The sequence below is a fragment of the Chelonia mydas genome, chromosome 11, assembly GCF_015237465.2.
Source record: "Chelonia mydas isolate rCheMyd1 chromosome 11, rCheMyd1.pri.v2, whole genome shotgun sequence".
Classification (NCBI taxonomy): Eukaryota; Metazoa; Chordata; order Testudines; family Cheloniidae; genus Chelonia; species Chelonia mydas.
The window spans coordinates 43,671,110-43,687,810 of NC_051251.2; the positions used below are offsets into that span (position 1 = coordinate 43,671,110).

The 16,701-nt window shown below is 36.3% G+C and overlaps 1 protein-coding gene across 2 annotated transcripts in view; it reads left to right on the forward strand.

The window, feature by feature from the left end:
* The window catches only part of AGPS (alkylglycerone phosphate synthase), a 161,874-nt gene that overhangs the window by 117,158 nt on the left and 28,015 nt on the right, over positions 1 to 16,701 (forward strand). Inside the window, exons 14-17 of one of the 2 annotated variants that reach the window (XM_043524751.1) lie at positions 764 to 876; positions 6,163 to 6,210; positions 10,061 to 10,130; positions 15,529 to 15,590. In XM_043524751.1, the coding sequence (XP_043380686.1) occupies positions 764 to 876; positions 6,163 to 6,210; positions 10,061 to 10,130; positions 15,529 to 15,590 (293 nt within the window). The remainder of the gene's footprint in view (positions 1 to 763; positions 877 to 6,162; positions 6,211 to 10,060; positions 10,131 to 15,528; positions 15,591 to 16,701) is intronic. The other variant, XM_037913198.2, reaches the window with a different exon arrangement.

Below are 16,701 nucleotides of genomic sequence, written 5' to 3' on the forward strand. Positions count from 1 at the left end.
ACTTTTTAAATTCTTCTTCCTTGTTTATTTTCCTCCTTTCCTTATAGTGCACTCCCTGGTCCAGGATTGCATGAATGATAATGCTTCTGGCAACAGTGCTTGACCAGCATAGTGACTCATGCTTCTGGTTGCTTTTCTTTATCATTTTTGTAGAGTAATATTAAGTGGGAACAGAAGGGTGCACACGTTTCCTTCGAACAGCTTGGAGAATCAAGACTCCAAACAGATGGGTTCATCTTTCCTCTCTGCCCTTCTATTCAAAGTGCCTTTAGCAGTGCAGAAGCTTTCCCTCTGCAAGTCCAGTAGAATGAAACTGTCTGGGATCACGTCACTGCCACCTCCCAGTGGTGTTGAGGTGAAAGCAGTAACATTAAAGGCATAATTTTCATATGGAAGAATTTCTAAGAGGAACATAAAATTCCCTTGTTCCTGTGCTGTGTAAAACACCTCCACTTAGTAATTTGTCATATAACATATCAAATGTCTGTATTCTTCTTCAGTTGTTTAGTATAGTGCACAAAAATTTCTATGAATGATGTCAAGAGTGCTTGAAAATAGACGAGGAAATATCTGAAACATTCTGTGCAACTTGTTTTCTTTAGTTACTGTTCTATTCCTATCCCACAAGAATATTTGCTAACCCAAAGTGACTTTGAGTACATTGTACCTATGTGTAGTTGAAGGAAAAGGAAAAAGTAGATTTACTTAAGCCTGGATTCTGCCATGTGGACTATAACATGATACAGATATTTTCTTTTCACAGTTTAAAGGATTTGATCCCAACGAACTGTGTGTAGCTACATTACTCTTTGAGGGTGACAGAGAGAAGGTTCTTCAGCATGAAAAGCAAGTTTATGATATTGCTGCCAAATTTGGGTATGATTTTTCAAGGAATTTTATTTCTGATATGGAGTGTGTCTGTTAAATTTCCTAATTAAAATTAAGCTACTGCATTTTTAAGACGAAAACAAAATGGAAATTTTATGTGTCTTATGTCCTTAAACCATTTTATAAAGTTAAAATGAAAATCTGTAGAATTAAATATATAATGTTCCCTTTACAGTTAAGAGCCATTTAATTTTCTGATTAACATTTTAATTTGAGAAACTGCAGGATAGATATACAGTTTACTACAGTATCTGACTAAATATAGAATCTGAAATGTTGTTAAAGCTTTCTTTCATGCTAGTCATAGTGTTCAGACTTGTAGACCTGGAAACTGGCTGCTATTTTGTGACACTAGAGTAGCGTCCTTCCTAAAGCACAGAGGGAGACAAAATTGTAAGGTTAATATTTGGAAATATTGACTAGAGCATATAAAAAAAGAAGCTTGTTTTAAGGGGAAATTGTGTTTAATCAAAGGAATTTGATGAATTAGCTGCATCCCACCCCTTGTCACTGATTGTGTTGTGCTGTTACAAAGAGACAGAAAACATTTCACTTCAGTAACAGGCTGAGTAATGATAGGGTGGTTTCTGTCCATCTGGCTTGATTGATTATAAGACTGATTGATGAAAATCATGGTGAAAATCTCATTTGTCAGAACTGCATTTTTATTTCCTTTTTAAACAAACTCTTTGCTATTATTTACTCTGCTTACTAACACTTTTAATTCTACTTCTCAGTTTCACTTTTCATACGTTTTGAATTAAGCAGTCAGTGCTGTACTTTATAAATTCATATTAAGTTTTTCTGTGTTTCTAGACCATCTTTTTGAACTCACACTGTAAACCAAATTTTCCATAGGTGGTTCGGAAAAGCATGTTTAACAAACAATATGATATCCTTTGGTCACTCTTGAATATATAAAATTCCCATGATTTTTTTTTTTTTTAGTGCACTTCATTAGCTTTTTTCTATTACATATAAAAATACACAAGGACATAAGGTTGCAAAGACAAGCACTCAGATGTTAACAAATGCCAGAATTAAAGCTGCTAGTGCAACCATAAATCATCCCCCTGTGTGTATATATTATAATTTTTTAATTACATGATCACATACTACTTTTTCCACAGGATCCCTGTTTCATTCACTGCATTGAAAACAGGGTCTTATAAATGGAAAGTATTAGGCAATCTTACCTATAGGTGGAGCTACCAGTTCTGCATATAGTAATAAAAGTGAGGCATAATTTTGATCAGTTTAAGCTTCTAGCTCTATTTTTATTTGTAAATTACTTTCATTTTTATCCCTCTTCATTGGGGGGTTTCTTTTCTAGACCAGAGTCCTCAGGACTCATGTCACTAAAACAATTATGATGCCCTTCGTTGCAGCCATAAGATTCAAGCCAACGAAAAATAAGACACCTCTTTCAGCACTGTTCCTCTATTGGTGGGTTTGTGTTGCTGCTGAGCAACATCTCTTGCCTTCTCTCTGGCCCCAATGTCTTTGCTCGCTCATGCCCAAAGCACCTTTGCGACTTAATAGTCTACTATTTTAGCCATTCCAGTTTTGCTCACCTGATGAGTACAAGACTATGTAAATCCAACCTATATCTCTTAGTTATGAATTCAAGGAGCCACTATTAAGATATCTGTGGAATGGTGTAATTTCATATATTTGAACACATCTGTATTCTGCTGAGATGTCCTGCACATACTACTTATTTTCTCAGAACTTTGTGGAAGAGCTAAGATGGAATTCTCATAATTTTGGATCATATCACATCGCATAAAAACATATGGGCTGAAATATTTGTTTAAATAATACTCCTTAGAAGTTTACTTTCATTTTTAAAATGAAAATAGAACTGTGGAGAGAGAGTGAGTCAATTAGTTCAGAATTAGGAAATATTTAGATAATTAAAAAAAAAACAAAAACATTAAGACCAGTGGTTAATCAGTCCAGGTCTTTTCAGTTATTTTTCCATAGTAGTAATTTGATGGTAGAGATTATTTGTAAAAAGACTTAGGTTTTTTTTTTTTTTTTTTTTTTTTAAGGCTCTCAATTAATCACAGTTAACTCATGTGATTAACTTTAAAAAATTAATTGCGATTAATAGCACTGTTAAACAATAGAATACCAATTGAAATTTATTAAATATTTTTGGTTTTTCTAAATATTCAAATATAGATTTCTATTACAACACAGAATACAAAGTGTACAGTGCTCACTTTATATTTTATGACAAATATTTGCACTGTAAAAATGACAAAAGAAATAGTATTTTTCAGTTCACCTCAGACAAGTAATGTTATGCAATCTCTTTAGCGTGAAAGTGTAACTTACAAATGTAGATCTTTTTTTGTTACATAACTGCACTCAGAAACAAAACAGTGTAAAACTTTAGAGCCTACAAGTCCACTCAGTGCTGCTACTTGTTCAGCCAATCACTAAGACAAAAGAGTTGTTTACGTTTACGGGAAATGCTGCTGCCTGCTTCTTATTTACAGTGTCACCTGAAAGTGAGAAAAGGCGTTCGCATGATACTTTTGTGGCTGGCATTGCAAGGTATTTACAAGCCAGATATGCTAAACATTCATATGCCCCTTCATGCTTTGGCCAGCATTCCAGATGACATGCTGCACATCTACCAATGTGATATATGCCATCATGTGCCAGCAGTGCCCCTGTACAATGCCATGTACATTGGTCAAACCGGACAGTCTCTATGCAAAAGAATAAATGAACACAAATCTGATCTCAGGAATCATAACATTCAAAAAACCGGTAGGAGAACACTTCAACCTCTCTGGTCACTGAGTAACAGACTTAAAGGTGGCAATTTTGCAACAGAAAAGCTTCAGAAACAGACTCCAGTTTAATAAGATAATCCCACCTTGATGATCATACACATTGTAAGGAGAGTGATCACTTTAGATAAGCTATTACCAGCAGGAGAGTGGGTTTGTGTGGAGGAGAAAACCTGGATTTGTGCTGGAAATGGCCCAACTTGATTATCATACACATTGTAAGGAGAGTGATCACTTTAGATAAGCTATTACCAGCAGGAGAGTGGGGTGGGGGGAGGTATTTTTTCATGCTTTGTGTGTATAAAAAGATCTTCTACACTTTCCACAGTATGCATTCGATGAAGTGAGCTGTAGCTCACGAAAGCTTATGCTCAAATAAATTGGTTAGTCTCTAAGGTGCCACAAGTACTCCTTTTCTTTTCTTTTTAGACTCCAGTGAGAAACTGCTGAGCTTGAATTACTATGCAAACTAGATACCATTAACTTGGGTTTGAATAGAGACTGGGAATGGCTGGGTCATTACACATATTAAATCTATTTTCCCATGTTAAGTATCCTCACACCTTGTTAAGTGTCTAAATGGGCCATCTTGATTATCACTACAAGAGTTTTTTTTCTCCTGCTGATAATAGCTCATCTTAATTAATTAGCCTCTTACAGTTGGTATGGCTACTTCCACCTTTTCCTAGTGTGTGTGTGTGTGTGTGTGTAATATATATAATAATCTTACCATATGTTCCATTCTATACATCTGATGAAGTGGGCTGTAGCCCATGAAAGCTTATGCTCAAATAAATTTGTTAGTCTCTAAGGTGGCACAAGTACTCCTGTTCTTTTTGTGGATACTGACTAACACGGCTGCTACTCTGAAACCTGTTAACAAAATGTATTAGTTTAAATTTGTGACTGAACTCCTTGGGGGAGAATTGTATGTCTCCTTTTCTGTTTTACCCGCATTCTGCCATATATTTCATGTTATAGCAGTCTTGGATGATGACCCTGCACATGTTTGTTTTAAGAACACTTTCACAGAAAATTTGAAGGTAAAACGCAAAGAAGGTACCATACAAGATTTCTAAAAATAGCTACAGCACTCACACAAGCTTTAAGAATCTGAAGCACCATCCAAAATCTAAGAGGGATGAGGTGTGGAGCATGCTTTCAGAAGTCTTAAAAGAGCAACACTCAGATGCAGAAACTACAGAACCCGAACCATCAAAAAAGAAAATCAACCTTCTGCTGATGACATCTGACTCAGATGATGAAAATGAACATGCGTCGGTCTGTTCTGCTTTGGATCATTATCAGGCAGAACCCATCGTCAGCATGGATGAATGTCCTTTGGAATGGTGGTTGAAGCATGAAGGGACATATGGCTCTTTAGCACATCTGGCACATAAATATCTTGCAACACCGGCTACAATAGTGCCATGTGAATGTTTGTTCTCACTTTCAGGTGACATTGTAAACAAGAAGCAGGCAGCATTATCTCCTGCAAATTGTAACCAAACTTGTTTGTCCGAGTGATTGGCTGAAATAGGACTGAGTAGGACTGACTTGTAAGCTCTAAAGTTTTACATTGTTTTATTTTTGAATGCAGTTTTTTTGGTACACAATTCTATTTTTAAAAGCTCAACTTTCATGATACAAGTACTGTAGTGCAACCTTTTTATTAGGTTAATTGAAAAATACTATTTCTTTATATTTTTTTATTACAAATATTTGCACTGTAAAAAGCAAAAGTGAGCACTGTACACTTTGTATTCTGTTGTAATTTAAATCAATATATTTGAAAATGTAGAAAATACCCAAAAATATTTAAATAAATGATATTCTATTTAACAGTGCGATTAATCGTGATTCATTTTTTTAATCACTTGACAGCCCTAGAACAAACATGATCTGATTCAAGAATGTTATAATAATTTGTTAAACACAAACAGTATTCGGTGTTATCCAAAACACACACAGATATGGTCTTTCTCCGAGAGGAAATCTTCAGTCTAAAACTAGAACGTGAGAAACCTCAAATGTTGCCAGATTTTTATTCTGACTCTCAGGTTTGATATGTCAAAAGGTTCCTATAAACCTGTTGCTGAATCTTTGTTTTCTCGGTATCAGAGAGAAGTTTTCCTGAAACTAGCAATCAGTGTTGTTTTGTTACGCTAGCAACCTTAAGCTATTTAGCTACAGAAGCACCAAGATTCAGCAGTTTTGTAATGGTCAAACCCAGTAATTTTTAGCCAATCAGAATTTGAGGTTTTTTGGCTCATACAAAACTGAAACTAGGGAGTTATGCAACAGTCTGAACTAAATCTAATAGAAAGATTGATCATGAAAAACTGATTGATCTAGCAGAGCTGAATGAAGTATTATGTAAAAAAAAAAAACCCGTAGAACTATGACCACTTAAAATTTCAATATTAACATAGAAGAGATCAGTTAAATCTTGTCCGTTTTTGTCTAGGAAAAAACAACCAGGAATTGAGTCCCATTCACATCTAAGGAAGCAAAAGTACGTAGCATCAAGGACATTGCAGTGATGGTAATGAGTCAGGTTTTGTTGTAAATGCAGTTTGATTCAAGCACCTGATTCAAGCATCTTTTTACATTCAGGGCTTAAAATTTAAATCTCATTTTCGCTTCATAGTCTGTTCAGCAATGGGCTAGTCAAGTCATTGATCACTTAAAGAAATATTGATGTTAAGCTGCTAACTTTTTTTTATCATATTTGATCACTGAGACTCACATTCCTAACTTTTTATTAAATCTCCAAGTGAACAACAACAAATAGGCAGAGATCTTTATTTTAACTGATGCTGTTTAGAGAGATTGTTTGCTTTTCACATTACTTTACACTGGTGAGCTTTTTACTACATGACTGCAGAAAGTATATAATGAAGTATAAATCTTATGGAAAATAACTTAAAATTAACAGAAAAGCAAAGTTCACCTGTCCAAAACTCTTACCTTATATTCCTGTTTGTATGGAATGCCTTTTGTGTATTGAGAGAAGAGCAAGGCGAGTGTTCAGGAGGACATTATCCCATTGACTGTAGGGGAGAGGCAAAGCCAAATTTAGTAGTTTAATCTAGTCAAACATATGGAGAGTAGGCTAAAGTTTTACAAGCTGTTCTGAGATTTTCCGGCTGCATTCCTTTGGTTTTGAGGAAAATGTTCTTTGAACTCTCCATTTTCAATGTGAATTATTTTAGAAACACCGGTGATTGATTTAGAGGATTTTTTTATCTAGGAACTGTGTGGAATCTACTAAGAAAAGCTTAACTTCATTTAATTTTTACCTCTTCTTATGGCAATCCTCTTAACTTTGGAACTATGGTCAACCTTTTATATTCTCTTGACACATGTGGAGTCTATCAAAGAACAATATAGATAAGTAGAAGTTTTTTTTTTTAAATGGAATCATGAAGATTTAAGCTGTTTCATCTCCAGCTCAGTGTTATGACTTGTTTCGTTCTAGGTTTTCTTGTTCAGTTCTTAAAGCTGGTGGTTGTAGCACTGATACAGAAAAGAAGTTGGGGTTAATAAACCTCTGGTGAGAAAATATTGAAAAGGAATCAGGAACATCTTACACTCAGGCCTACGTTTTCAAAACTAACAAGTGGGGCAGGGCAGTGGGTTTTTTTTGTTCTGTTTGTGCAGAGTCTTAACACAATGAGGTTCTAGTCCTAGGCACTATGGTAATACAAATAATATGGGGTGCTTCCATTTTTGTGTGCTCACTTTGAGACACCATAAGGGAGCTTGATTTTCAGAGGGCAAATGCTCAATACTTTCTGAAAATTAGGTCCATTTAAGTTGATGATAAAAGGAGAGGGCAGCCATTTTTCAAGAAAACAGTTCTTACTGGAATTCTTTGTAGAAGATTGTTGTTCATAATCCCCTGTTGGAGAAGAAACTTTTAGTTACGAAGAATGGCAAAACCATTAATCCTAAATGTTTATTTTCCAAATCTGTCCATTGCACCAGACCTATTCAAGAGGGAGAACAGGAAGGAAGGGAAGGACAGGCACAAACTGAGGAAACTGGGAGAGTTTGGATGGCATTTTATCGAGGGATAAACTGTGTTTGTATGGAGGGAGGGGGAGAACAGGAGCTGGTAGAAACTGACTTTTATGCTGCTCCAGACTGGAGTAAAGCAGGCAGAGCACACTGGTGAATCTGGCCCAAAAAGATTTCAAACTGATATTACATGTGTTCAGATAATTATAAATATCACATAGTAACGCTCTCTCTTCATTTTTTGTTAACTGCTCATGTATGTAGTTTTTAATCTTAAAAAAAAAAAAGGAAGAAAGAAATTCCTCGATACCTTCAATTTAATATAATTTTGTAAGTTAATGGTGTAATTATTCAAAAAAACCCAACAAGCATTATAACTGCGGACAAGGTAGTCATACAGTGTGATCTGGATTGCTTAGTTAAGCTAGGTCCAGTCAAACAAAATGTATTTTAAAATAACCAAATTTTGAAGTCTTACATCTAGGAACAAAGAAGGAAGGTCATGCTTACATAATTGGGTAATGCATCCTGGATAGCACTGATTTTGAAAAGGATTTAGGGGACATAATGGACGAGAGCTCCCAGAGCAATGCTGTGGTTAAAAGGGCTAATGAAATAGTTGGATGTATAATCAGGGGAGTAGGAAAGTGGTTTTTACCTTTGTATATTACACTGATGATACATACACTAGAATGCTGTGTCCAGTTCTGGTTCCCACATTTTTAAAAGGATATCGAAATATTGGAATGAGTGCGGAAAAGAACCACAAAAACTATTTGAAGGTTGGAGAAAATGCCTTACAGTGAGAAACGTAGAGGTCTGTCTGTTAATCTTGTCAGATAGAAGATTGAGAGATTACTTGATTACAATGTATCATTAATTTTGTGGGGAGAACATACTAGGTGCCCAAGGTCTCTTTAGTCTAGCAGAGAAAGGCATAACCAGAATCAATGGCTGGAAGCTAAAGCCAGATAAATTCCAATTAGAAATAAGGCACAGATTTTTAATGGTGAGGTTGAATGACACTTGGAACAAACTACTAAATGCAATGATGGATTCTTCATCTCATGATATCTTCAAATCAAGATTAGAAGGCTTTCTGGATGATGCACTTCAGTCAAACACAATTTGGGGGCCAGACTATATGATATAATGGTTCCTTCTGCCCTGAAAAAATCTATGAAAATGCAGGAAATCCAGAGTTTAAGCTTAATTTGAAAGACAAACATGTCAAGATGTGGAAATGCACAATGAAGGCATCCAACAACTTTAGTGCTGCCTTCGTGACATGGAGAGGAAAAAATGAGAAAAAAAAAAACCTATTGTCTTTTAAAATCTGCTTAATATAGTCTATTGTACACGCTAATCATAATTATGTTTTATTACATGGTATTGTTATTGTTATGAGACAGAGTTCTGGTGTGCTAACTGTGCACTTCCCTATATGTTTGCATTTCTTTTGTTGAATCTTAACTCTGAATTTCCTGGGATTATAGTGCTCGACTTCGGGATAATTGTACAATCTCTGTAATACGTTATCCTGAATTAATCATCGGGTCTTTCAACCTTAATTCCAGGTTGAAACCTCCTTACCTGGAAGTCATGACAATTGCATGATTAGTAGTAATAACTTGTATTATAGTGGCAGCCAAAGGCCCCAATGATGGTTTGGGCCCCATTGTTCTAGACCCTGTACAAACATCTAGTAAGAATACATACCTTTTGATAGTTTTAGATTTACATATATAATTTTTAATATTAAACTTTTTAGACTATCATCTTGATTACCCAAATTCTGTATCCAACTTAAAATAAGACGAAATTTCGAGTTTTACAAATAAAATAGATTTAAAAGTGTGTAGTGGACACATTTTTAACACTAGCAGTTTACTCTCTTCTAAAAGATTCAGTCACATTAAAAAAAAATCACACTTCTGATAGAATTTTTTACCTACGATTTTTACAAGTAATGTCTATGCTTAGCATCACTGAGAAATACTCCCCCCCGCCCCAGGTTGTTAATTTTGTACATAACTATTCCATGTATAGCGAGTTTCACTGTTTACCCGGTCTGTATGATCAGTTCCTCTTCTTCGTGTGGGCCTTTCAACAACCAGGGATAAAACACTGTTTTTAAAAAATAGGAGGATTTCTGCTAGGTGTGGTGACCTGAAACAAATTTTAACTCTGGTTTAAACTGGAAACCGTTTCAAGTTGAAGTTGTTGCTGATCTATTTGTATATAAATTTCTTGACCCAAAGTATTTTATTATTTTTATTGGAAAGCTGTGAAAAACAGTTCACTTGAGATCCATGTTAATAAACAACTGTCATCAATTGCAGTGGTCTGGCAGCTGGAGAAGATAATGGACAGAGAGGTTACATGCTGACATTTGTCATCGCTTATCTTCGGGTAGGTCACTCTTTTATTCTCTGCTGCTCTGGTATGACTATTTCCGTACCCTACGAATCATATAGAAACCATAAAGATTTTTTTTCAAATTCTTTATGCAAACTTTCTTTAGACTTGAAAAGATTAATCAAAACTCTCTGTTGGGGCTGTGCCTTTTTTTACATGTACTTAAATTTAGAAGTTGTCTTTTATTGGACAAGCTTCTGTTAATGAGAGAGACAAGCTTTCGAGCTTATACAGAGCTCTTCTTCAGCTTCTGGGAAACTAACTCAGTATGTCACTGCTAACTAAATAAGGTAAAAATCCATGATTTTTAGTGTCTGGCAAAGTTTTGCTAGACACATGCCTATCACAACATGCAGTGGACCTCATCCAGTGCACTAAATGTCCCAAGAGGAACTATGTGGGTGAAACCAGACAATCACTGCGCTCTCAAATGAATTCACACAGGAGCATGATAAAAGATAAAAACATCAGATCATGTGTAAGTGAACACTTTTTTTTTTTTTTTCACAAAGCAATCACTCCGTATCTGACCTCTCAGTCCCCTTCCTCAAAGGAAACCTGCACAATACTTTTTTAATGGCTGCCAAAGTTTAATGAATTTAAGCTCACAGGCCTATCTTTTTAAATCATGGAATGAATAGAGACACTGGATTTAGGGCTTATTACAACAATCTGTAACCCATGAACAACCCCCCACCCTCAAGTTGGTTCCCCACCCCCTTCCTTTCCTCCTTATGACTCTGTGTGTTCATGGGAAACTTCACTCTAAATGGTCCCTTGAAATGTGCTAACTACTTGAAATGTGTTCCACCTTGTATTTAGCAATGACCAGGGTCCTACCAAATTCACGGTCCATTTTGGTCAATTTAACAGTCGTAGGATTTTTAAAATCGTAAATTTCATTATTTCAGCTATTTAAATCTAAAATTTCACGGTGTTGTAATTGTAGGGGTCCTGACCCAAAAAACGGTGTTGAGGGGGTTGCATGGTTATTGTAGGGGGTTGTGGTACTGCTACCCTTACTTCTGCGCTGCTGCTGGCAGCAGCTCTGCCTTCAGAGCTTGGCAGCTGGAGAGCAGCAGCTGCTGGCTGGGAGTCCAGCTCTGAAGGCAGTCTCGCTGCCAGCAGCAGCACAGAAGTAAGGATGGCGTGGTATGGTATTGACACCCTTACTTCTGTGCTGCTGCTTGCAGAGCTGGGCCCTCAGTCAGCAGCTGCCACTCTCCGGCCACCCAGCTCTGAATGCAGCAGCGCAAAAGTAAGGGTGGCAATACTGCAACCTCCCCTGCAACTCCCTTTTGGGTCAGGACCCCCAGTTTGAGAAATGCTGGTTTCCCCTGTGAAATCTGTATAGTATAGGTAAAAACACACACAAGACCAGATTTCACAGGGGGAGACCAGATTTCATGGTCCATGACGTGTTTTTCATGGCCATGAATTTGGTAGGGCCCTTTCAGTTAGTTTCCAAGACCTGAAGAAGAGTCCTGTGTAAGCTCAAAAGCTTCTCTCACCAACAGAAGTTGGTCCCATAAAAGATATTACCTCACCCACCTTCTCTCTCTTCCTAATATTCTAGGACCAGCACAGCTACAACAATACTGCATGTACATAAATTTGGCATTTATTTGTGGTTTTCACTTTTAATAAACTGTACAAACATTAATTTGCACCCCCTTTTATGGCAAGTTTTTTTCCAGACAGATAAAGAAATTGAATTGTAAATCCTAATGGACTGATCTTTAGAGGTGCTAAACATCCAGGTGTCCCACTGACCTTTTGGGAGATGCAGTTGCCCTTTACCTCTGAAAATTAGGCCATAAGTGACTTTCCTCAGGCTACAAACTGAGTAAGTGACAGAATCAGGATTAGCACCCAGGAGTTCCTGGCTCCAATCTACAAACTCAGTACTCAATGCTGTTTTTAATTGTAGGACTTAAGCGTGTTTAAAAGGCAATTATTCAGCAAGGAAGGAAGACTTTGTGTGGTTAAGTCTCTGGATTGGGACTAGAGAGATCTACGTTCAGTTTCAAGCTTCTGACTTTCTGTATGACTTTGGGCAAGTCACTTAATTTCTCTGTGCTTCAGTTCTCCATCTATAAAATGGGGATGAATGCATCCTTTCTACTACCCTTTGTCTTGTTTGTTTAAATGGTAAGCTCTTAGAGGCAGGGGCTGTTTCTATGGTGTCTAACACAATGGGGCCCGAATCTTGGTTGGAGCCTCCGGGAGCTGCTGTAATACTAACCAGTCAGCAATAATTATTTGATGCATATGCACACCAGTAATTTGGCAGGTCTTTCCACCATAGAAATGCACTTTTTTGTTTGCATTTCTCAAGGAGGTCATCTGCTTCCTGGAGGATCTATCTCATTACCTCCACTATAAACTACTTGACTAAGGTCCCATGTTATAGCCAGCATTCTTTCAGCTGGGATGACAAGATGGACTTTCTCCATGGCTTATTGCTGCCACTCCTTGTTTCTCCAAAGGAGTCACTTAAACAGTGCATGGCGCTCTTCCGAGCAGTTAAGTTCCTATCTTCGATAGAACTCTGGGCTGGGGAATAAGACCAGGAATCAGTGTGTTCATGTGACACAAGTGCAGGAAACTTCTTTGTAAGCCACAAGAGAACTCCTTAGACAAGATATACTCCATGTTTAAAGATTAGGATATTTTATAATCCTCTTTTTCTATTCACATTGCCAATAATTCAATATGATGAGCCAGTATCTGGCCTTGGATACACATGTATAGCTGCTGTTGTTACTCAGAGCTGTGCATATGTTTGAAGGTATACAGCTGGACAAAATACTAAATATTGTGGGTGTTCAAATACTCAGCCATGGTTCTAGTAGAAATGCCTAAAATACAATGATTCAGAGATTTAAAAAAATAAGTTTCAAATACGTGTGTCTCAAGTTTCCCATTCAGAATTATGAGCAGTCTCTGAGCCTTCTTCACAAAATGGCTAGTAAATTGCACCAGCATTTTGGGAATAGTTTTCCTCTACATTATGATTCCATGGTTTCAAAATTGCAAACACACTTGTACCGTGTAACATTGTTTCCCATTTGTGATATTGTATCCCATAATCTTTATGGTAGACTTAACATTTTATAATGTTGGTTTCGGTGTGCATAATATAAAATGTGCAATCTTTATATCAAAAAATATATACTATAATATATACTTGAATCAACATGAATTTAGTCCACTTTTACTTTATCAGCATTTTAGTTCATCCTTTCATTTGTCCTTTCTTCTGTTTATAATGTGGTGAATAATGACACTTAATCAGCCCTATTCTCACATTGTTGTCCAGTCAATAACAACTCTTAAACTTCATAGGACATCTATTGTGAATATCTTTCTGGTGGTAAACGTTCTGAAGCTTTTAGAATAGTCACAGATGGGCTGCTTCTGTCTTCCCCACTTCTTTATCTAGTTGTTCTTGCTTCTAGTCTGTCTTCCTTTTTCAAAGACCTAATTGGAGAATATTTCTCTTGGCTTTCTTTATATCTCTCCAGTAATACTTTCAATCACTTTCAGTCCTGATCCCACTTTTCACATTTAATTTTTGAAGGTAATCATTTCTTTTTACTAACTGGCAGGTTGGGGGTTGTCTTATTTGTTTGGTGGGTTTTTGTTTTGTTTTTTGCTTTTTTGGACTTCATTAGACCACGTTAAATTATGACCTCTAAGTAGTCTTGACTGTTTATCTCTTAGGCATTTCTATCCCTTTTTCTCGACTCCTGTAGTATTTTCTCATTTTTATGGCAATTTCCCTTCTAGGCCCTTCTCTCATGGAGTTGGCCCACTTGATTTCTCTCTCTAAACTTTTTTATTGATTTGAGTCTACCAAAGGAATACTGTTTCCTTGCCAATTGTTGTCCAACTGTTAGTCTGATTCTATGGTAGCATCACTTAGTTTTATCATTATGTTCACTTCGTTGCTAACTTTCTTGTCTTGGGCAAAAAGGGAAGGTGGTATCTAATAAAATCATATTTCTTCCATTGAATCTTGATTCAGATTTATTTTTGTATTCCGTGAGTGAGTGCTATGTATTTGTGATTTTTTTTATTATGTTTTTATACTCTAGTCACATTTTTTCTTTACATCCTGTGGTCTCTTAAAGTCTCAGATGCAGGCTGTTCAAAATTGTATAGTACATCTGATTTGAAGAACCAGTGCACTTATTTTCAGATATCCTAATGGCTTTCAACACACTTAAAGATTCAAATTCTTTTAAAATTACTCAAGTATTTTACTTGTTTCTCAGTTATTTTGCCATTAGATTTATTACTGTGAAAAGTTTCTTGTTTGTTTGCAGTGGTGTTTTATCTCAGAATTCATTATTTTATTCTCCGAAGAGTACATAAAAGCCTATCTTTTTACTTAGCATATAATTTTGGTGGCTTTTTTGGTATTTCAGGTTCATTGCAAAATTGTAGTTTGTAACCTGTTTTTCTGAATGGTGTCATCTTTAGGAAACTGATACATATACTTGTGTGATTGGTTTTGATAGTGAAACTATGTTATGCCTCAATCCTCCAAAGATTTATGCTGGTGCTTAACTTTAAACATGTTAATAGTCTCCTTGAGTTATTGAGTAATCACTTAAGTTTGCTAACATATCTGAATAGTGTTGCTGAAATGTAATGTTTACAAAAACAATGTTACCTGATAACACTGCAAGTAATCCATTTGAAAGTTATGATTGTAGACAGATATACATATGACTATTTTAAAAATCTGTTTTACTTAATATGATGCTGTAAAAGCTGCTGGATTGATAGTCTGGGAAAATTGAAGTCTTCTAACCACTAAACAGATACAGCACAGGTACTGGCAACTTTGTGAAGTTATAAACTGAAGGAACCATTTCTAAGCATGGGGAAGGTGGCTGATTGTTTCCATACCCATTCAGTCAGCCACTGTTGAGACAGACAAGAAGTATGCTTTTGTGAATAGTGGCGGTTTTTGTGATATAAATACTTCTTCACTAAGAGGCAGGAACAATCCCCCAGGTGTTTAACATAGATTATTAAACATGCGTCTGTGGTAACAATGTTTGGTAGCTATCCGTTAGGGTCAGATTTGTACTATTTGCCGAAAAATGAAAAGCTTTGCATCCCACTACCAGTCCCTTTCAGCATTGTTCCTAATATTTAAAACTTAGGTTTGGTCCCAGTATATATATTCTTTGATTTTTGAGATATGTAAATCTTATAAGTGTAGATTGCCAAATCTGTCTTCGAGGTAAAAATCACACAAAACAGTGATTCTCAGTCTAGCAGCTGCCTAAAGTAAATTGGAATCCTGAAGCTAAAGATGTACATTAATTAGGACACTAATTCACTGGTCCTTTCCTTTCTTTTTGTTCTTTAATAGGACCTGGGCCTGGATTACTATGTAATAGGAGAATCGTTTGAGACTTCTGTTCCCTGGGATAGGTAAAATAATTGTAGTAGTCTTTTGTTCAAAACTTCTATTAAAACTTAGTTATCTTGTAATGAATATCTATTCAGTTTGTGTTTGAGCATTTTTTTCTTTGGTTTGAGACATTGATAGGAATTTGAAAGTGTGTATACATAAAACATAAAGAATAAACAGTTATATTTACTTAAGCACGAAAACATGCCAAGCTATGTTAATGTGTACTTCTGAGCCATTGTGAAGCATGAATTATATGAATTCTGTGGTCAGAAGTGTAGTCCCTTTTGGTACTGTTGAATTAGAAGTGGCACTGGGCTGGAAAAATTAATGAAATGTTAAAAGTAAAATGTAGAATCAGAGCCATATTCTGTTTCAAACTTCATATACATAACCATTCCATGCAGAATAAATACTTTACAATATGCTTATGTTGCTTGCTTAGGATTGTAACTTTTTTTTTTTATTGTGGGTTTGCAATGTGACAATTCTGGTCTTTAAACTGCTCTTTGAAAAATCATTCTTAAGAGGTTGAGTGAATGAGCTGATGACACTTGATGATTTTACAGTTTAAATTATTAAAACTATGTAGTGTTGTGAAGAATTCCTGAAGGAGCTAAATGTTTCCCAACTTGTTGGGTGAGCTCCCTTCCTGTGGATGTAAGATCTCTTTTGGGGTTGTGGTATGGTACAGTACAACAGTACCAGCTGTGCATCTGCCTTTACTGCAGAAGCAATTCTTAGCAGAGGTTGAAGTTGATGAGCACAGTAGCAGCTTACTCTTTTTAGCTGCCTGACTTCTCTACTTGTTCTCTTTGAATAGCCATCCAGGTATATGCCTCTTCTCTGCTCCCACAGGAGCACACGAGATATCTTGATCTAAGGCATCATGAAACCTTGCTCTCTGCATGGATCCCTTTGTTGGGAGTGGTGGAAAAGTGCCAGCATATCTGGTGGTAGTCCAGATTTGGAGAGGACATGTCCCGTATTTTAAAACCAGCATGAAAAACTGCTATCTCAGTCACTTGGTGGCAGGCAGATGCTCAGCATCTCCCCTTCTTGCTTGCTGCTTTTCTAAAGTTGTACTTGGCTAAGCAGGGATAGAATTGTGAGTAAGATGCTTGCAGAGAA